The 19547-nt window shown below is 67.1% G+C and overlaps 2 protein-coding genes across 3 annotated transcripts; both read right to left on the reverse strand.

The window, feature by feature from the left end:
* Nucleotides 1-2324: 2324 nt before the first annotated feature.
* On the reverse strand, nucleotides 2325-11953 carry TGFB1 (transforming growth factor beta 1). Its single transcript, XM_073321688.2, has 7 exons — nucleotides 11168-11953; nucleotides 5430-5587; nucleotides 4950-5067; nucleotides 4377-4454; nucleotides 3856-4006; nucleotides 3267-3420; nucleotides 2325-2675 (listed from the first exon to the last, which is right to left on the reverse strand). Exons 1-7 carry the CDS (start codon nucleotides 11523-11525, stop codon nucleotides 2517-2519), a joined length of 1176 nt encoding a protein of 391 aa, XP_073177789.1. The 5' UTR covers nucleotides 11526-11953; the 3' UTR covers nucleotides 2325-2516.
* Nucleotides 11954-15810: 3857 nt separating this feature from the next.
* B9D2 (B9 domain containing 2) lies at nucleotides 15811-19122 on the reverse strand. 2 transcript variants are annotated; one of them, XM_073321848.1, is made up of 4 exons: nucleotides 19024-19122; nucleotides 17926-18017; nucleotides 17520-17645; nucleotides 15811-16979 (listed from the first exon to the last, which is right to left on the reverse strand). In XM_073321848.1, the coding sequence occupies exons 2-4, from the start codon at nucleotides 18011-18013 to the stop codon at nucleotides 16666-16668; spliced, it is 528 nt and encodes a 175-aa protein (XP_073177949.1). In that variant the 5' UTR covers nucleotides 18014-18017; nucleotides 19024-19122; the 3' UTR covers nucleotides 15811-16665. The 2 variants fall into 2 exon arrangements, with proteins under 2 accessions (XP_073177949.1, XP_073177950.1); XM_073321849.1 differs by lacking the exon at nucleotides 19024-19122 and adding an exon at nucleotides 18846-18927.
* Between the last annotated feature and the right edge of the window lie 425 nt (nucleotides 19123-19547).

The following is a 19547-nucleotide window of genomic DNA, read 5'->3' on the forward strand; positions in this document are numbered from 1 at the left end:
GGGTGGGGCAAGAAGCCCGGCCCCATCCCCTGCCTGCCCCAGCGCCTAGCTGGTGCCATGTGCGAGGTGAGTTTGGCAGGTCTCAGCCCAGCTCCAAGGGGAGTGAGACCCACAGGTCACCTGAGCAGAGAGCCCAAGGCCTGATATCTGGGGGACTCTGGGGTGCAGGACAAGGAGGCCCAGTCCCCCCACATGGGATGGTGGCTGTGGGGTGGGGGCAGTCCTGACTGAAGCGATTTACCCCCCCATCCCCCCTCCGATCAGGGGAGCTGCTGAGCTTGTCAGTTTCACTTCCCTCCCCCACACTTGACATGGAAAAGGGGAAACTGCTTGTGACCTTTTCAACATGGCCCTGCTGCCAGCCGGGGCCGCGGGTCGGGAGTGAGGGGCACCGGCAGGGCTGGGGGGTCCAGGGCCGGGCTGGCAGGGGCTGCGGGTCGGGAGTGAGGGGCACCGGCAGCGCTGGGGGGGGCAGGGCTGGGCTAGCAGGGGGCTGCGGGTCGGGAGTGAGGGGCACCGGCAGGGCTGGGCTGGCAGGGGCTGCGGGTCGGGAGTGAGGGGCACCGGCAGGGCTGGGGGGCCCAGGGCTGGGCTGGCGGGGGCTGCGGGTCGGGAGTGAGGGGCACCGGCAGGGCTGGGGGGCCCAAGGCCGGGCTGGCAGGGGCTGTGGGTCGGGAGTGAGGGGCACCGGCAGAGTGGGGGAGGGGCACACTCCCATGCCCCCTCCTCGGGCCCGGCGCCCAGGCCAGGACCCTCCCTCCCGTTCCCAGGCTCCTGTGGCAGGCGTGGGGGGGGGGCGGGGGGGCTGGGCCGAGCCTGGCAGCCACCCGCAGCCGCAGGAGAATCAAGCCCTTGTGTGTCTCTGGCACGTCCCGCCAGCCGCTGCCAGGGCCAGGGCCGCAGGCGTTTCCAGTCCTCGGACCCCAGTGTTGGGCCCAGAGAGACGTGACCTGAGCGAGGCCCAGACACCCCCTGGCGACAGCCAGGCCCCCCAGCCCCTGGCCAGTCATCGATCCCATACCCCTCCAGTACCCACCTAGCCCCCCCATCCCGCTGCACGCCCTGTATGGGGCCGGGGGTCCCCCAGCGTGGGGGGTGGACACAGCCTGCGGGGTGCTGTGCTGGGTATGCTGCCCCCCCGGCTTTGCCAGTGCCCCTCACGCCTGCCCCCCAGCCCCTGCTAGCCCAGCCCTGAGCCCCCCCCCACCCCTACCCCTGAGCTCGGCTGATGTCCCAAGGCCTCCCCAGGGCCCACCTTAGGCCTTGACTGGCGGGCGGTCGGGGCGGGGGGGCAGCCCTGAGCCAACCCCTTTGTGCCCGGAAAGCTGCAAGGGGGTCCCTGGATAACCAGACCCCCCCCGCCCCCAGAGGTGGCTGCATCTCAGCGGCGGGCGAGTGCACCAGGATTAACAAACAGGACGCTCCGAGGGGCCCCCCCTGCGTCACCAGCAGCCGCGGGCCTGGCCGGGACCGGGACCGTTTCCTGGGCAAGTCGTAAACATTCCCCGTGGCGTCAGGCTCCCGGCTGGGGGCTCGGCTCAGCCTGGGCTGACGCTGGGGACGTGAGGTACGCGGCTGCTCAGGACGCCCCCCAGGGGCTGTGCACGCAGGACTCCCTCGCCCAGGCGTCCAGATGCAGCCACCTCTGGGGTGGGACTCAGCAGCCCTGAGCAGAGCCCAGCAACGGGGGCGGGGGGCAGAATCCAGCTCTGAGGGGCAGTGGGGGAGGAGATGTCTGGAGGCGGAGTCACACCCAGTGGGCGGAGTTATGCAGTCGGCAATGAGCAGAGCCACCTGGCACGCGCCCCCGCCCAGCCAAGGTGGTAGAGCCCAACGTGGGCTCCCCTCTTGAGGAGGTGGGGTTAGGGGTCAGGAGGCGGAGCCATGTGGTGGGTGGGAGGAGTCAGATCAAATGGGTGGGGTCACAGTACACACAGGCTCCGCCCCCTGGGGCTGCCAAGCCAATACCCAATCAATGGTGGAAGAGAAAGCAGGACCTGCTAGTGAGGAGGCGGAGCCATGTTGCACGAGGGGGCGGGGCCACACTTCTAGCCACGCCCATTCCCACGGTGCTCAGTTCACACAGTCTCCGCCCTTCGACGTGTCCTCCACTGGCCTTCGACTCAGGCTGCCATGGCGCCCCCTGGCCCCGCCCCTCGGTTTGAATTAAAGCGACGGCGCAACCCGTTAATCCAGCAGGGGGCATCTGATCATTTTTAACTCGATGCCCGCCCCCCAAACCCCCCCCCGAGGATTTTCGATCGAACCAACAGCAAAACGAAACCTCGTTAAATAATTCTCTTTTTCTTTTTTAAATTACAAAAAATTCAAGATTTTCACCCAAAAACACTGAGGGAATTTACAAAAAAAATTATTAATAATAATAATAATAAGAGAAACTCCAAGTCCAAACCCCCCTAGTTCCCCCCCCCCATGACCCCCCTGCCCCGTTCTCTGCGGTGCGGGGGGGCAGTGAGTCCGTGGGTCTCGGCCTCGCCCCGCCGGCGCCCGGGCGATCAGCTGCACTTGCAGGAGCTGACGATCATGTTGGAGAGCTGCTCCACCTTGGGCTTGCGACCCACGTAGTAGACGATGGGCAGGGGCGCCAGGGCCTGGGGGACGCAGCAGGGCGCGGCCGAGGCGCCCGGGTTGTGCTGGTTGTACAATGCCAGGACCTGCGGAGAAACAGCCCCCGGTTCCGTATCTGTCCGGGGACAAGCTGGCCCCCGGGGGTGGGAGCGGGAGAGGGGGCCTGTCCCCCCGAGGGAGGGGGCCGGGTGCTTGGTGCTGGGCTCATGCCAGCCTGGAGGGGCTGGAGGGTGCCGGGGCGCCTGGATCCTGGGGAGGCTGACCCCACGCCGGGCTGGGGGGACGGGGCAGCAGTAGGTTGGGGGCAGCCGGCAGCTTGAGGTGAGCTGGGAGGGGCCGTCGGGCCCCAGAACCCCCACCAAGGTCCACACTGGGCTAATCAGCTCCTGACTGGGCTTCCCTGTCTGCCTACCCAGGCACCCTGGCTCCCAGCCCCCGCCCGGCTCTAACCACTAGACCCCACTCCCCTCCCAGAGCCAGGGATAGAACCCAGGCGTCCTGGCTCCCAGCCCCCCTGCTCTAATCACTACCCCCCCTTCCCTCCCCTCCCAGAGCCAGGGAGAGAACCCAGGCGTCCTGGCTCCCATCCCCACTGCTCTAACCACTAGCCCCCTCTCCCAGAACTGGGGACAGAACCCAGGCGTCCGGGCTCCCAGCCCCTCCCCCGGCACCCCCACCTTGCTGTATTGGGTGTCGGAGCTCCAGATGTAGGGGCAGGGGCCCATGCAGAAGTTGGCCATGTAGCCCTTGGGCTCGTGGATCCACTTCCACTGCAGGTCCTTGCGGAAGTCGATGTAGAGGGGCCGCACGCAGCAATTCTTCTCCTCCGTCCTGCCGGGGGCAGAGCCGTCAGGGCACCGCTACGACACAGCCAACCCAGGGGAGGCAGCCAGAGCCCGGAGAGAACCCAGGAGTCCTGGCTCCCAGCCCCACCACTCTCACCCCTAGACCCCACTGCCCTCCCAGAGCCCGGAGAGAACCCAGGAGTCCTGGCTCCCAGCCCCCCTGCTCTCACCCCTAGACCCCACTGCCCTCCCAGAGCCGGGAGAGAACCCAGGAGTCCTGGCTCCCAGCCCCCCTGCTCTCACCCCTAGACCCCACTGCCCTCCCAGAGCCGGGAGAGAACCCAGGAGTCCTGGCTCCCAGCCCCACTGCTCTCACCCCTAGACCCCACTGCCCTCCCAGAGCCGCGCCCCCCCCCACAACACCCCCCGGCAGCATCCCCTCCCCGGGAGCCTGGGTGCCCCCGTCCAGGCCGCAGCTCACCCGAAGCAGTAGTCGGTGTCCAGCGCCCGGCGGTGGCGCGAGCTGTGTAGGTGGCTGGCGTGCTCCAGGGGTGTGGACATCACCAGCACGTAGGGCACCTTCTGGGCCGTGGAGGAGACGGTGCCCAGGTCCCCCCGCCTCTGGTCAAAGCCTTCAGGGAGCAGACACCCCGTTAGCGGCGTGCATATGGGGGGTTCCCCAAGCTCTGCCCCAGGGCGAGGGCACACTGGCTGGGGGAGGAGGGCTGGGGCCCACACCTGGGGGGAACTGGAGGACGGACCCGTCGGCCCAGCCAGGGAGCCTGGCAGCTGGCAGGCGAGTCCTGGCCTGAGACTGGAACACGCCAGCCCAGGGCCTCAGGCCGATACCCAGGGACCAAGGGCAGCAGGGGCAGGGGAGGGGGCGTCTCCCTGTGCAGGAGGAAACTGAGGCACACAGGGAATTGCCTGGCTACCACCCCCTGCTTTATCCACTAGACCCCACTCCCCTTCCAGAGCCGGGATAGAACCCAGGCGTCCTACCGTCTATGGTCACTTTCAGTTCCTCACAGGTGTCCTCGCAGGAGCAGTGAACGCTGAGTTTAAAGATCTCCAGCGGCTCTGAAACAGACCAACGGGGTGAGATTCCCGGCAGCACAACCAGTCCTCAATGTTCCGCCTCCGTGCACAAACCAGGAAATCCCCACCCCCCTCCCAAGGCGGGGGAGAGAACCCAGGAGTCCTGGCTCCCAGACCCCCCCTGCTCTAACCACTAGACCCCACTCCCCTCCCAGAGCTGGGATAGAACCCAGGAGTCCTGGCTCCCTGACGCCTCAGCTCTAACCCACCAGACCCCCTGCGCTGTGGCTGTTCTCTGCCCCCAGAGCCCCCAGGAGGCACAGCACAAGTTAGAGCAGCCCGGAGGCAGCTCTAAGTGACACTGGGAAACAACGGGGGCAGGGTAACCCCCCAGTGCAGGGATGGGGGACCTCGAGGGGATGGGGAAGGACAGGACACTGTGCCGGGTGCAGGCTGCAGGGGCCCCGGGGGGAGCTGGGTGCCCAGGAAGCAGCGGGGGACATGGTGTGCCCCGGATCGGGCCCCCCCCCCCCTCACCTTGGCCATTCAGCCACTGGCGGACCACCTCGGTGACATCGAAGGCCAGCCACTCCTCCTCGGGCGCCCGCCCCACGGCGCGACTGTCCAGGTAGCGCCAGGACCTGTTCCCGTAGTGCTGGGGGGAGACGGGTGTGAGCCAGCGCACCAGGGGAGAGACGCCCTCCCCGGCCACAGTCTGCCCCATGGAGCCCCGCCTACCCCCAGCCTGCCCCACAGGCCCCACCCACCTGTTCTCCACCCTCCATCCACAACCCACTTCACCTCCTCTAGCCCCGCCCTCCCTGGTTTCACCCCACCAACAATCCACGCTGCCCCACCCCATTCTTCTAACCCCGCCCTCTGTGGCCTGGCCCCGCCCATCTCCTGTAGCCCCGCCCGTCTCCTGTAGCCCCGCCCTCTCTGGTCTAGCCCCGCCCTCTCTGGTCTAGCCCCGCCCACAACCCACGCTGCCTCCCTGGCCCCGGGGGCCCCGTGCACCTGGTACAGCTCCACTCGCTGCTCCGTGCCCGGCTTCTGCAGCATGCGCAGCTCGGCCCGGTGCAGCAGGGCCTCGCTGCTGATCTGCGCCCGCACCTGCGAGGCGTTGAAGAGGAAGAAGGTGCGCTGGTCGGTCTTGCCCCAGCCCTTGTAGCTGTCTGCGGGGGGGGACAGGGCGTGAGCGCGCAGCGCGGTGCCCCCTTGGGCGCCTCCTTTCACCCGAAATACCCCGGCCAGGCCCTGCCGCGGGTTGCCACGAGGCTGCCCAAAGGGGGCGGAGGAGCCAAGCGAAGGGGCCGAACCCCGGCGGCAGCTTCGAGCCGCTCAGCGTCAGTCAGAGGAGAGCCCAGGGGAGGAAACGCCAAGAAAGGTCTGGGGTGGTCACAGCCTGGAACGGACCTATCCCCAGCCGGCTGCAAGCTTGGGCCCGATCCCGACCCCCCGACCAGTGGAGCCAGGCCCACCCCAGAGGTGGCCGCATCTCTGCACCGGGCGAGGGGTCCCCGGATAAACTGCTCCCGCGCCCCACCCCAGAGGTGGCCGCATCTCTGCACCGGGCGAGGGGTCCCCGGATAAACTGCTCCCGCGCCCCACCCCAGAGGTGGCCGCATCTCTGCACCGGGCGAGGGGTCCCCGGATAAACTGCTCCCGCGCCCCACCCCAGAGGTGGCTGCGTCCCCGCACTGGGATGGGGGGCCCTGTGTGTCGAGGCACGGTGCCTGTGGGGGGCAGGTCTCAGGGGCCCCCGGTTCCCAGATCATTCCAGCGCCGGTCTCAGCCCTGTGGCTCTGGCTGCATTATTCAGAGGCCCGTGACCTCGGCTCTTTGCAGCCCCCCCAGGACTCATGCCACAGCTCCCAGCTGTCCCCCCGCCCGGCTCCTGTCCCCTTTGCGAGGAGGAAGCTGGGAGGGGCTGGAGCCACCCGACCAATCGGATTTTAGTCTCATGGGAGGAGGCGGGGTTAACTGCCCATGCCCCCCACTCTGCCCCAGCCACCTGCTCATGGGAAGTGTTAACTCTGGAGCGGAGTGGTGGGGAGAACCGCCCACATGGGACTCAGCACCTGACGCCTCGTTACCACGGAGCACTAATCACCCCAGCGCTACGTGGCACGAACCCCCCGTGCTCAACAGTGGCCCGCAGCTGATCGGACACGCCGGGCACCCCGGAACGGCCGGCTAGCAACTCTCAGGTGGTTTCTTGTTTTCCCCTTTTTGGCCCGGACGGCGAGTTTTCAGCCAATCGATGAAATCAAAATACAGCTGGGAGGGGAACCCCCCCCCCCCGACAGCAAGAAACGGGGCCACGGGACATCGGGGTGAACAAACCCTCCCCCCCCCCCGGTCAGGGCCTTGCAGGGATCGCAGAGGGAATGTAACGTGGGGGGGCTATTTTAAGCACCTGGCCATGATCCCCCCCAGCCATGTGCTCTGCTCCGTGCCCCCGCATATGCACCCGCCACGTTCCCCTCACCTCTTGGCCTCGTGCCCCCCCCATACACAGCCCCCCGCCATGTCCACTCCAGGCCTCACTCTGCCTGACCCCCCTATGCCCCCAGCACGTCCTCCCCTCCCCGGCCCTTTGCCTCTCCCTCTCCCCATGCCCCCCCCGCCACACCCTGCCACGCTCTGCCCCCCCCAGACACCCCCGGGATTTGTGCTGTTTCCTGCCCCCCCAACGTCTTCCCCCCCCGCCAGTGGCCCAGCTGGTGTTTTTACAGCGGGAAGAGGTTATTTTAAGCCATTTTCCCTTTGGCTCCAAGGGGCTTTTGACTCCGTCCACTCCCCCCCCCCAGGTCTGGCCAGGCCGATCCCGGCGACCTCCGAGGCCCAAACAAACAGCACTCGGGGTGGGGGTGGGGGTCCCGCGCACTGGGGGGGCTATAAGAGATTAATGGGATTGGGGGGTTGATGGAGCGGGAAAGAGGAAAGCGAAGCGAAAAGAAAGTGATGGAGAAAAGGAAAGGAAAGAAAGAATGAAAAGTCGGAGCAAATGAAGAGGAATGAAAAAGGGGGACCCGACGGGGGAACCGACGGCCAGAACGAATGCAAAGCCGGAAGGGAAGAAGGAAGGAAGGAAGGGGGGAGGGAGGGAGGAAGGAAGGGGGGAGGGAGGGAAGGATGCAGGGCAGGAAAGAGCGAGAAGCCAGGGAATGACGAAGCTGCAGGGGGGCTGGGGGGTCTTAGTCCTGGAGCCATTTGACATGTTCCCCCCTCCAGCTAGGGGTGGGGTGGGGCTGGCAAGGCGGACGGGGGCCACGGCTGAGGGGTGGGGGCACTGGGCTGGAACCCAGGAGAGCTGCATTTAATCCCCAGCTCTGCCCCAAGTGTCCATGGGTGAGTCCCTGGGCCCAGCTCCCAGCTGGGGCTCAAACCCCTGCCTGTCCCTGAGCTCGCCAGCACCTGGCACCGCTCTAAGCACGGGACCCCCCCTCCTCTCCCAGAGCCAGGGAAAGAACCCAGGAGTCCTGGCTCCCAGCCCCCCCTGCTCTAACCACTGGACCCCCCTCCCCTCCCAGAGCCAGGGAGAGAACCCAGGAGTTACAGCTGGGAGGCTGGGAGCCAGGATGCCTGGGTGGCTGGCTGGGTGAGCGGCCTTCCCCGCTCTGACCGTCACTTTCCCAGCATGTGCTGGAGGGGCAGAGGGGCAGGCCACGCTCAGCGCCAGACAGACCCGACAGGGCCTGGCTGGAAGGTGTCTAATCCCACCTGTCCTGTGCGGGGCGGATTTGAGGTCAGACCCCTGCCTTTGCCACGAGCCCCAGGGCCCACTGAGAACAGCTTGCCTGTGCCCATGAGATCCCCACCTACTTCAGGGTAAGTGAGCCCCAATTTCACAGGCACTGGTGGGAAACTGAGGCACAGACCAGGTGAAGTGACCTGCCCAAGATCCCCCAGCAAATCAGTGGCAGAGCCAGGGATCGGTCCCAGGGGTCCTGGCTTCCAGGTCCCCTGCTCTAACCCCTAGACCCCACTCCCCTCTCAGGGATCCTCATCCTAAGGAATCCTCTGCCTTCCCAGGACTCAGTGCAGAGTCCCAGCCCGGCCAGAGGCAGAACCCAGGAGTCCGGGCCCCCGGACCCGCTGCCTCGCCCGGAGATACTGCTGTTGCGGTTATTGGCGGTTTCAGCTCTGGACACACCGACCCCTTCTCTGCCCCTCACCCCCCCGTGGCCCTTCTGGCCAATCTGCAGCGCACACAAGCCAGGCGGACCCCTCCTCTGCCCCCTGCCCCAGCTCACCCCCAGTGGGCCTCCGGGTTACTGTGGAGTGTGCACGGGCCAGGCTGACCCCTCCTCTGACCCCCCCCCCCCCCCCCGGTGCGAGGGGGCCCAGATCTCGGTCGGGGTCTGGGCAGTTCCCGGTGCAGCGGGGCCCAGATCTTGGTCGGGGTCTGGGCAGCGCCCAGTGCGGCGGGGCCCAAATCTCGGTTGGGGTCTGGGCAGCGCCCGGCGCGGCAGGGCCCGGATCTCGGTCGGGGTCTGGGCAGCGCCCGGTGCGGCGGGGCCCGGATCTTGGTTGGGGTCTGGGCAGCGCCCGGCGCAGTGGTGCCCTGGCTGGGGTTGAGGCTTCTGGGTGCTCACCTCCCATATCAACAATATCCCTAGGCCCTTCCTTGGGAGCACAGACGCTGGCATCCGGCTCTGACTTGGCAGACACATCCCTGTTATTGAAAGCCAAAAAGCACCCGTCTGCCAGGGCTGGATGGTGGAGCCGGGGGAGGGGGGGGATCCCCTTTGCGTCTGTGGAAAGCCGCCCCTCCCATGGCTGAGCCCCCTCCTCCCCCCCCCCAGGGCCCGTGCAGCCAGCAGCCGACTGGGGCAGGCCCAGGCTGTAATGACGGGCGGGAAGTTCCCCTCTGAGCCACGGCCCCAGGGCTGGGCTGGGCCATTTCACCACCGCGGTGCGGGGAGACAAGACGCTCCGGGCCATGACAAGCTCCAGCAGAGGAACCAGACGCCTTCCCCTGAGCAAGCCGCTCCCGGGGCCAGAAATGGGATTTGGGGCAGGGCGGCAGCTGGGAACTGCTGATTCGGAGGCAGCCGAGTGGCTGGGCCGCGGGACTAGGGCAAGAAAAGAATTCGGGACGTAGCAATAGTCAGAGCAGGGGCCCGTCTACCCCGGTATCCCGTCTGCTGCAGCCGCTTCAGGGGAAGGCGCAAGGGACTTCCCCGGCTGGACGCAGACGGGATAACCTGCCCACAAGGGACTGGGGGTGACTGGCTGGTTCAGGCCCTGGCGCGTGGGGGCCTCTTGCCCAGCCCAGATTCTCCGCTCCGTTTTAACCCTTGCTGTTCCCTCTCGGGATGGTCTCATTCTCTGCCGCAAAGCCCAGCTGGGCACAACTCCCGGCCCCAAAGAGACCTAGTGGCAGTGAGTTCCACCAGCTAATCCTGCTTTGGGGGAGGGAACTTGGCACCAGAGAGGCCCATGGGGTCTCAGCTCCCCCACTCTGCAGGGGGAGGGGTTGAGATCGCTTTAACCCTTTACACTCTGCATTGTGGGAACCCGCCCAGCCCCAGTTACAGCAACCTCAGGGCCGCTATAATTCACGCTCTGCCCATGGGCCCTGGGGGGGGCAGGGAATACCCACTTCGCAGTGGGCTCCGGCCATACCCCGATCCACCCCCTATGCTGCGGCTGGGAGCAGAGCCCGTACGCCCGCTCCACACCACCTCGGGAGGCCCCTGCGTGGCGGGGACTCTCGGGGGCTGATCCCACCCCAGAGGAACCTGAGCGTGATTGAGAACCAGGCCCCAGATCTCAGTTGGGGTCTGGGCAGCACCCGGCACGACGGGGCCCTGATCTCGGTTGGGGTCTGGGCAGAGCCCGGCATGACGGGGCCCTGATCTCAGTCAGGGGCTCTAAGCGCTCCCATCACACACATCATAAAGAGTAATTCTATGAAGCTGAAAGGATGGAAACATTCACAACAGATTAAAAGGACATTGTTTATCCACCCCATGGCTTTAGCCTGTGGGACTCACTGACACTGGATCCCAGTGAGGCCGAGGGCTCAGCAGGATCCAGACAGGGTGGTACATTTATGTGGAGAACGAGCAGATGCAGATGGGGAGTGCTGCGGGTCAAGCTGAACCCAGCACAGTTATGGACACTCATGCTTCAGGGCATCCGCTGACCTCTAACCAGCAGGGTCAGGAAGGGACGTTCCCTGGGGAAAGGTTACCCATCGGTATCTAGTAGAGGCAGGATACCGGGGTAGATGGGCCCCTGCTCTGACCCAGACTGGCACTTCCCTGTGCTGCTAACTCTGCCTGGTAAGGACTCAGTGGCCACATCCAGCGCGTGCCGGGCGCAGATCTCAGGGCCCTCAGCGGATGCTTCTCCCACCATGCAGAGAGAGAACCCGAAACCCAGACACCTCAGTCCACGCCCCCCCGGGAGCCCCTTTGGCACCGATGGACTGACACCAGGTGTCACCTTGGCCCCGTGAAGTCAAGGGACTCGCCTCGAGTCACGCAGGCGATCAGTGGCAGAACCAGAAATAGGACCCAGGAGTCCTGGCTTCCAGCTCCCCCCGCCCCCTAGGGCACACAGCTGGGGACAGAACCCAGGAGTCCTGGCTCCCAGGCCTAACCACTAGACCCCCCCGCTACCCCAGGCCACACAGCCGCCCCCCCCCATAACCACACACACACTAGACCCCACCCCACTCCCCTCCCAGAGCTGGGGACAGAACCCACCGGTCCTGGCTCCCCCCCGCCCCGGACTCTCACCGTCTTTCACCGACAGCATGGAGAACTTGTGCACCTCCTTCGCGTAGTACTCGTCCTGGGGGCTCTCGCGCAGCTTCGCCGCCTCCTGCTGGCGGGCCATGTCCCGCACCATGTCGCGGGTGCTGTTGTAGAGCGACATCACCTCCTCGGGCAGGCGCAGCAGGGCGGCGTCCCCCCCCTCCACCTGGGGCGGGCTGTCCAGCCGCAGCTTGCTGAGGATCTGCCCGCGGATGGCCTCGATCCGCTTCCTCTTCACCAGCTCCATGTTGATGGTCTTGCAGGTGGACAGGGCCTGGCTCGCCCAGAGCCGCACCAGGGCCAGCAGGAAGAGGAAGAGCGGCCCCATGGCCTGCCCCATGGCGGGGGGGCCCCTGCGGCGACAAGCAGCTTCCGGCCCGAGGCTGGGAAGTCGGCCTAGCGCCTGCCCCCGGGGATCCCGGCCCGCAGCAGCTGGAGGGAACCCCAGCGACGCCGCCGGCCGCCGGCCAGGTCCATGGGCCACGCTCCTCGGGCGAGACGGAGCCGCTCCGGGGCTCAGCCTGGCATCCGGCCCGGAGGGCGCATGGAAACGTAGGGCTGGCCGGGGGCCAGGCCAGCCGGACAGATTCCACCCGCTCCCCGCTTGGCTCCTCGGCGCTTGCTGGGACCTGCTGGCTCCCGCGAGCTGGGGCTGGAGGCTTTTAAAGGCTTTTGCCTCTGCCCAGCCCCAGCTCCACCCAGGAAACGAGCACGGGCGGGGGGACCCGGAGCCCGGCTCCGTGTTTCACTCCCACGCCTGGCGGGGCATGGCCAGTTCGAGGGAGCTCCCCTCGCCTTCCCCTCCCCCTCCCGCCCCCTTTCTGTTCCTTGCCCTCCACACTCCCCCCTTCCGCCTCCTCCGGCTCCCTCCCCCCGACTTCTCTCCCTCCTCTCTTCCCTCCGTCTCTCCTTCCTTCCTTCTTTCGGCCCGTCAACTTCCCCTTCTTGGCTGGCTTCTACATTCCAGCACTTCCCCTTCTCTTCTTCCCCAGCTGTCTCCTTCTCCATCCCTTCTTCACTCTCCTCCCCCCTTGCTGTCTCTTCAACCTCCGCCCCCTGCTCTGGGGGCCTGTCATCTCCCCAGGGGAGCTGAGCCGGCCCCCCTCAGGGTCAGATCAGTCCCCAGCCCCTCTGCTTGGGCAGTGACTGCCCGAGGGCACTGCGAGCACCCCCGCCCCGTGTCGCCGACTCCCCCGACTTTGTCACGGGTCTCAGGATCGTTATCCTTTTCCTTAAAGCCCCAGCTCCCGGAGTCAAGGGGCGATGTGAGGATTTCAGCCTTTGTTCTTAAAGGAAAAGTATGTTTCTAGCCCTCGCGGCTGTGGAGAAAGCTGCAAAATGTGGCCCCAGGGCACCCTCGAAATGCAGACGACAAACAAAAAGACCCCCCCCCAGGGCGTGTTACAGAATCTCGTGATTTTGGCGAGCCTGACTCGCGATGTTTGAATGTTTGGGGCTGGAGATGCTGGATGCGGGCAGCATGGCCGAGGGGGGATTGGGGCAAACAGAATTTACCCCTGTCTCGTCTGGGGCCTATGGCATTCACTCACCTCCCTGCCCCAAGCCGCCCCCCCGACTCCGGTGCTGCCTTTTTGCCCCCCGCTCAAACCAGCCGCTGTCTCTTCGGAGCTGCTCAGCCTACACCCAGGTCCTGCCCCCCACGGCGCCGCCCAGCCAGGAACACCAGAAAACTGAGTTCACCCACTTCTTTTTTTTACCACTGCCCCACTGCAGAAAGGTGTGAGGGCATCAGGAACTGGGGTCTTTGCGGGGAGCAGACAGGGCCTCAGGGGGTGACAGTTGGAATGTGGACCCCAAGCCGGGCCCATCGGCCCCGATTCCTGGGGACCGGCTCTGGCTAGGGGCTCTGCGACAGGACAGGGGGGCGGACCCCAGCACCCAGGCTCGGCGCTGGTATCGTGTGCTGGCCGGATCTGAGCTGCGGAAGGCCTAAAGCCAGATGGGGAAAAGGGGAGGAATTTAAATCCACCTGCTCCAAACTTCCAGCCCCCTCCCCACACAAGGAGAATCCCCAATAGCTGTAGCCACTGTAGAGCACATGCCATACAGCCAGGAGCAAAGACCGCATCAGTTTCCCTCGGGGCAGGGGGAGCAGCCTAGCGGTTCTCCGCTGGGGTGGGGAAGTTACTTTCCATTCAAACCCAGACCCAGACGTGTTTGTGCCGTATAGCCCCAGCTCTGCTGCCCTCAGCAGGATGGAATGGGTATTGCGTGGCTGCGTGTCAGATGCCCTGTACTGCAGGCAGTGATGAGGATTTTCTGTTAGCTCAGGGAGCATGCATCCCTCTGCCTTTCAATCCCAAGCCCCCAGACATTATCAAACTCATCCTCACAAGCCTCCACTAGGCCATCACAAAGCAAGAGCCAAATTGGGAAACTGAGGCTTTCAGCAGGGCAGGGACTTCCCTAAGGTCACAGAGTGAACCCATGGCAGAACTGGGAAAGGAACCCAGGAGTCTGGACTTTCAGCTCCAATCCTCCCCAGCTCTAACCACTAGACCTCGCACCCCTCCCAGAGCTTGGGATAGAACCCAGGAGTCCTGGCTCCCAGCCCTGCCCCACCCCAACCACTAGACTCCACTCCCTTCCCAGAGCTGGAGAGAGAACCCAGGAGTCCTGGCCCCTCTCTGTGTACATTGACCTACCAAAGTCATGGAGCAATGGGCCTGGCCCCCTGGGGTACAGCCCTCTCCAGCAGCATTTTCCAGCCCCGGAGGGCTCCCCCCCGCACCTCCACATTCCTGGGCCGGGGGGCTCCAGGTCACCCCAATGCTCCCTCGGTGTCTAGCCAGCAACTCCCAGCAGGCAAACGGGGACACCCCAAAACTGCTGCTCGGGCGCCCTCTGCTGGCAAGCGCCTGAATTGTGGCTTCTCTGAGCTCCGGGGAGCCCGAGCCCTGGGCCTGCCAACCTGGGTCAGCCGGACAGGGGGCCCTGGGGCCCCCGGTTTTAATCCCAGCTCCGATTTGCAGCACGGCCTCCGGCGAGTTCCTGCCCTGCTTGGTGCCTCGGTTTCCCCTCCACCCGTTTCCCAAAAGCGGGAGGAGAGGGCAACCGATGGGATGCGGCTCTCAAAGGGCCTTGGGACTCCAGGGAGAGACACAGGCAGGATGCGGAATGAATGCGACAGGCCTCAGCTCAGCCCCTCCACCAGGGGGCATTATTCACCCCTTGTTTTAAACAGTCACGTTCCCCCCCAGAGATGGAGAGAGAACCCAGGAGTCCTGACTGCCAGCTCCCCTGATCTTACCGCTAGCCCCCCCCCCTTCCCTCCCCTCCCAGAGAACCCAGGAGTCCGGCCTCCTGTCCGCTGGGCAGTGGATGAGCTGCGTCCCATCTGGAGGGTGAGCACAGCTCTTCCGAGGGACGCTGCCCCGTTAACGGGATTCGCCGCAGAGCTGGAGGGTTAATGAGCCCTGGCTCAGTGGGGGGCCTTGGCAGCCCAGCCCCCGCATGGGCCCAGTGCCCAGGGCCGGGGTGAAAGCTGGACCCACCTGCCAGGAAGAGCTGGTGCTGGCAACGAGACTTCCGGGACGGCTCCCGCCAGCCCTTCCCGGAATTTCACCCCCAATTAGGCCGGGCGGAGGTAAGAGCCGGGGGGCCGTGAAGGTCAGCGGGCAGCGGAGCAGCAGCTGGCTGCAGGTGGGCACCGGCCTGGGGCCAAGTTGGCATCAGACCCTGGCTCCAACAGGCCACAACCTGCACCAGTCAGCCAGGGAGCCCGCGGCCTGGGCTACGAACAGCGGGGCGGGAGTCAGGACTCCTGGGTTCCCTACCTGAGCTGGTGCCCCTCACTCCTGACCTGCAGCCCCCGGCTAGCCCAGCCCTGGGCTCCTCCCCACCCTCACTCCTGACCCCCAGCCCCCCCACTAGACTAGCCCTGGGCTCTCCCCGACCCCTGCTCTGCCGGTGCCCCTCACTCCCGACCCGCAGCCCCTGCTGGTCCAGCCCGGCCTGGCCTCGTGCTCTCTCAGCCCCGATGAACTCAGGCTCCGAAAGGAGGACGCCAAGCAGCCGGATGGGGGGGCCCGGGCCCGTCTGTCACACTGGAGGGAGCCGGAGGGCGGCTGGGGGGGGTATTAACTGGAGCAGATGTGGGCCCCATCCCGGCCAGGCTCAATCCAGGGACACACGTGGCTGGCATGGGCCAGGGGCGCCCTCTGCTGGGGCGACACTGGAACAGCACCAGCCACTGACCCCTTGGGGACACGGACAGGGGGCAAAGCGCGAGCTAGGGCCCCCCCAACGGCCGAGAGCCACCTGCCCCCCCGAGCTAGGGGGGAGCAGGAGACACTCCTCCCCTCCCCGAGCTCCCGGGGATATCGTCGCCCTCCCGCTGGCTGTTCTCGGCCCACGGAGCACGCCCACCCCGCTCGGCCCTTGTGGCAATGAGTTCCACGGGCTATGGCACTTCTGGGGGGCGGCGGGCTGGGGCGGGAACGAACGCGGTGCAGGCGTCTGGGGGCAATCGCTGATTATGTTTCTACCCCCCCAATCAACGGGCCCCCCCACCGTTCTGCAGCTACACCCCCATAATCTTTTGCTGTAGGGGTCACCATGGCTATCGGTGGGCGGGGGGAGAAGAGAAACTCTCGGAAAAGCCGTTAGTGCAAAAGGATCTTTATATAAGGGGGGGTTGTTCAATGGGGGGCAGGGGAGAGAGACGGGGGAAGACGGGCGGGGGAGCGCTTTGGGGAGCAGGAGGCAGAGGGGCCTCCCTCCCCCCCGCCAGCCCCCAGCGCTCCCCATGGAGCCAGCGATGGGTCCAATTCCCACCGGCCCCCGGCGGCTCTGCGCCCTGCCCGGACAGCGCTGCCCCATGTTACAGAGGGCAGAGGGCACAGGGGCCAGCCCCAGGTCACCAGGGTCAATGGCAGAGCGGGGGAAAGAACCCAGAAGTCCTGCCCCCCCCATGAAACACAGACTGAAACCAGCCCACCAGAGGGGAAAGAGCTCGTGGCCCCTTCCCCACCCCCTGGGCCAGCCCAACTCCCCCCCCAGCCCCGTTCTTACAAAAGAGCCCCATCAAGCAGCTGAAATGTCCACACTGTTAAAGGGGGGAAGGCTTTGCGGTGACCCCCCTGGATCCAAGGGCTTCCCCAGAGCCCCCCCCCGGACCCTGCAGCAGGGGCAGGATCCGTGCAGACCCCTCACACCCCACCCCGCGGCAGGGGGTCCATACAGCACCCAGCCCGCAATGGGGAGCCTGCCCACTCCCTAGAGCCCCGCCCCATGGCAGGGGGTCCGTACAGCACCCAGCCCACGGAGGGGGGCCTGCCCGCTCCCTAGAGCCCCGCCCCATGGCAGGGGGTCCGTACAGCACCCAGCCCACGGAGGGGGGCCTGCCTGCTCCCTAGAGCCCCGCCCCATGGCAGGGGGTCCGTACAGCACCCAGCCCATGGAGGGAGGCCTGCCCGCTCCCTAGAGCCCCGCCCCGCAGCGGGGGGCCTGCCCGCTCCCTAGCACTCCACCCCGTAGCGGGCGAAGTGGCGCAGCACCACGCCCAGCTCCAGGTGCACGGTGCCCGCGGCAGTGGTCTGCAGGCGGTACCGGTCAGCCCCCGTGTAGATCAGGTCGCTGTTCAGCAGCTGGGGCCCCCCGCCCACGAAGAGCTGGGAGAGCCGCTCCTGCCACGAGCCCAGGGGCTGCCAGGTGACGCAGGCCAGCGCGTGCCAGCCCGGGCTGCAGGGCACGTGGCAGACGCCGTAGCCGTACAGCTCCCGGCGCCCAAAGGGGTCCTGGTGCCAGACCTGCACGTGCAGCTTGGGCCAGCCTGACGGCAAGAGAGAGGGGACCCGTCAGTGCCCAGCCCCCTCTGCAAGCCAGGTGCCCCCTGCCCCCCAAGCCAGCCAGTCCTGCCCTGGGGCCGGATGGGAGCGTTCATCCATCCTGGGGACACTTCTGCAGCCGAGGACACAAGGCGCTTCCGGAAGCAGGGGGATGTACGGCTGCACCTGCCCCACCCGGGCTCTGCCCCCCACCCCAGAGCCATCCCCAGCTCCGGCGGGGCCGAAGGGAGGGGAAGAAAAGCCCCGGGGGAGACGGACTGGAAAACAAACGGCCTCTGGTGTCTCACACAACTGGAGCCAAATTCCCTTCACTGAGAGAAACTAACTCACGCCTGGCCAGGGCTGCCACGCACCCCCCGCCCGCCCGAGCCAGGGCTGCCTTCCCCGTCCCTGCCCCACTCTGAGCCAGGGCTTCCTGCCCCCCACCCCCAAAGCTCCCGTCTGGAACCCGCAGCCTTCCCCGGATCTCCTGGGCCATCAGTCCAGGGAACACCGGGCTGGAACCCGCGGAGGGAGGAACTTACCCTGCAGCCCCTTGGTGGCAAAGTGCACGTCGATGGGGTGGGACCAGTAGGCCACATCGTCCAGCTGGGGGTGATCCACCTGCGTCTGCCCCTCCCGCAGGCCGGACAGCAGCTTCCAGGCGCCACCTGGGGGGGGAAGCGCAGTCAGTGAGGGGGGCAGAGGCTTCGGGAAGGGAGCACATGAGAGCTGAGGAGAGAACCCAGGAGTCCTGGCTCCCAGCCCTCCCCCACCCCCCAGCTCTAACCACCAGACCCCACTCCCCTCCCCGAGCCAGGGAGAGAACCCAGGAGTCCTGGCTCCCAGCCCCCCTGCTCTAGCCCACTAGCTCAGGCTCTGGGCCTCTGCAGCCCTGTTGCCCCAGCCCACGAGCGGAGCCCCTCTTTCCCCCGGGGGGCCCCGGCTCACCTGTGTGGATTCCCCACTTGCAGAAGAGGCTGCTGCGGGGGAAGCCGCTGGCTCCCACGATCTGCCCGATGAGGTGCACTTCGGCCATGATCCTGCAGCAGGGGGAGGACAAGGGGCGGGGTTAGAAATAGATCCCAGGAGTCCGGGCTCCCAGCCCCCCCTGCTCTAACCACCAGCCCCCTCGCAGAGCCAGGGAGAGAACCCAGGAGTCCGGGCTCCCAGCCCCCCCTGCTCGAACCATCACCCCCTCCCAGAGCCGGGGAGAACCCAGGAGTCCGGGCTCCCAGCCCCCCCCCCCCGCTCTAACCACCAGCCCCCTCCCAGAGCCGGGGAGAGAACCCAGGAGTCCGGGCTCCCAGCCCCCCCTGCTCTAACCACCAGCCACCACCCAGAGCGGGGAGAACCCAGGAGTCCGGGCTCCCAGCCCCCCCCTGCGCGAACCATCAGCCCCCTCCCAGAGGCGGGGAGAACCCAGGAGTCCGGGCTCCCAGCCCCCTCCCAGAGGCGGGGAGAACCCAGGAGTCCGGGCTCCCAGAGCCGGGGAGAACCCAGGAGTCCGGGCTCCCAGCCCCCCCCCCCTGCTCGAACCATCACCCCCCTCCCAGAGCCGGGGAGAGAACCCAGGAGTCCGGGCTCCCAGCCCCCCCTGCTCGAACCATCACCCCCCTCCCAGAGCCGGGGAGAGAACCCAGGAGTCCGGGCTCCCAGCCCCCTCCCAGAGGCGGGGAGAACCCAGGAGTCCGGGCTCCCAGCCCCCTCCCAGAGCCGGGGAGAGAACCCAGGAGTCCGGGCTCCCAGCCCCCTCCCAGAGGCGGGGAGAACCCAGGAGTCCTGCTCCCGGCCCCGCCCAGCGCGCGGCTCCCTGTTCCTGTGCGCTGCCGCCCGGCCCGCCCCAGAGGTGGCTGCATCGCCGGACACACCCCGCCCGGGGCTGGGGCGGCGCGTGCTCGGGGCGTGCCGGGGGCGCGCACGGGGAGGCGGCGCGTCCCCCCGCCTCAGCGCGCACCGGGGTGGGGGGGGGGGAGAGGGGCCACCCCGCGCATGCGCACCGCGCGACGCCCGCCGTGCCCCGCCCCTCGCTGCCCGGGCGCTACGGACCCGCGAGCGACCCCCCGGCCCCGGCCTCGTCTCCAGCCGCCGCTCCCGCGCCCCGCCCGCCGCTGCCACGGCAACCGGGGAGGGCGGGGGCCCCAGCCCAGCGCCGAAGCCGGATTGGCGGGCGGATGAGGCACGTGACGGCGTTTGGGCGGAAGCCCCGCCCAGGAAGGCGGAAAGCGGGCGAGGGTCGCGGCCATCTTGAGCGCGGCAAATGACAGCCATCGTGAGGGCGGCGCCATGTTGGGTGGGTCATGGGAGGAAGGCGGCGCCTCCACTGGGCGGGGCGAAGCCCTGCGGCAGCCATCTTGGGAAGGGCAGAGAGATTGACAGCTGGGGGGCGGGGCTGGGCATCGTGGGAGTGACAGGGAGACCCTGCCCCAGCCAGCCCATAGCTGATGGGCGAGCTAGAGTGGGGGGGAGGGGAACCCGCCCCCCGGCTGCTCCCCCTCCCCATCGCCCTGGCCCCACAGGCAAAGCGCTTCGCCCCAGGAAGCCGAACCCTCGACCAATCCCAGGCCCCCCGA

The sequence above is a fragment of the Lepidochelys kempii genome, chromosome 23, assembly GCF_965140285.1.
Source record: "Lepidochelys kempii isolate rLepKem1 chromosome 23, rLepKem1.hap1, whole genome shotgun sequence".
Lineage (NCBI taxonomy): Eukaryota > Metazoa > Chordata > Testudines > Cheloniidae > Lepidochelys > Lepidochelys kempii.

What these genes read in the sequence shown, in the direction of transcription:
- B9D2 (XM_073321848.1), bottom strand. Translation starts at nt 18,013, where the DNA reads ATGGCCGAAGTGCACCTCATCGGGCAGATCGTGGGAGCCAGCGGCTTC. An exon ending in CAAGTGGGGAATCCACACAG is followed by an intron (nt 17,646 to 17,925) that starts GTGAGCCGGGGC and finishes TTCCCCCCCCAG; the next exon opens with GTGGCGCCTGGAAGCTGCTG. An exon ending in TGCCACCAAGGGGCTGCAGG is followed by an intron (nt 16,980 to 17,519) that starts GTAAGTTCCTCC and finishes TCTTGCCGTCAG; the next exon opens with GCTGGCCCAAGCTGCACGTG.
- TGFB1 (XM_073321688.2), bottom strand. Translation starts at nt 11,525, where the DNA reads ATGGGGCAGGCCATGGGGCCGCTCTTCCTCTTCCTGCTGGCCCTGGTG. An exon ending in AGCGAGTGGAGCTGTACCAG is followed by an intron (nt 5,068 to 5,429) that starts GTGCACGGGGCC and finishes GTCTCCCCCCAG; the next exon opens with CACTACGGGAACAGGTCCTG. An exon ending in CCAGTGGCTGAATGGCCAAG is followed by an intron (nt 4,455 to 4,949) that starts GTGAGGGGGGGG and finishes GGTCTGTTTCAG; the next exon opens with AGCCGCTGGAGATCTTTAAA.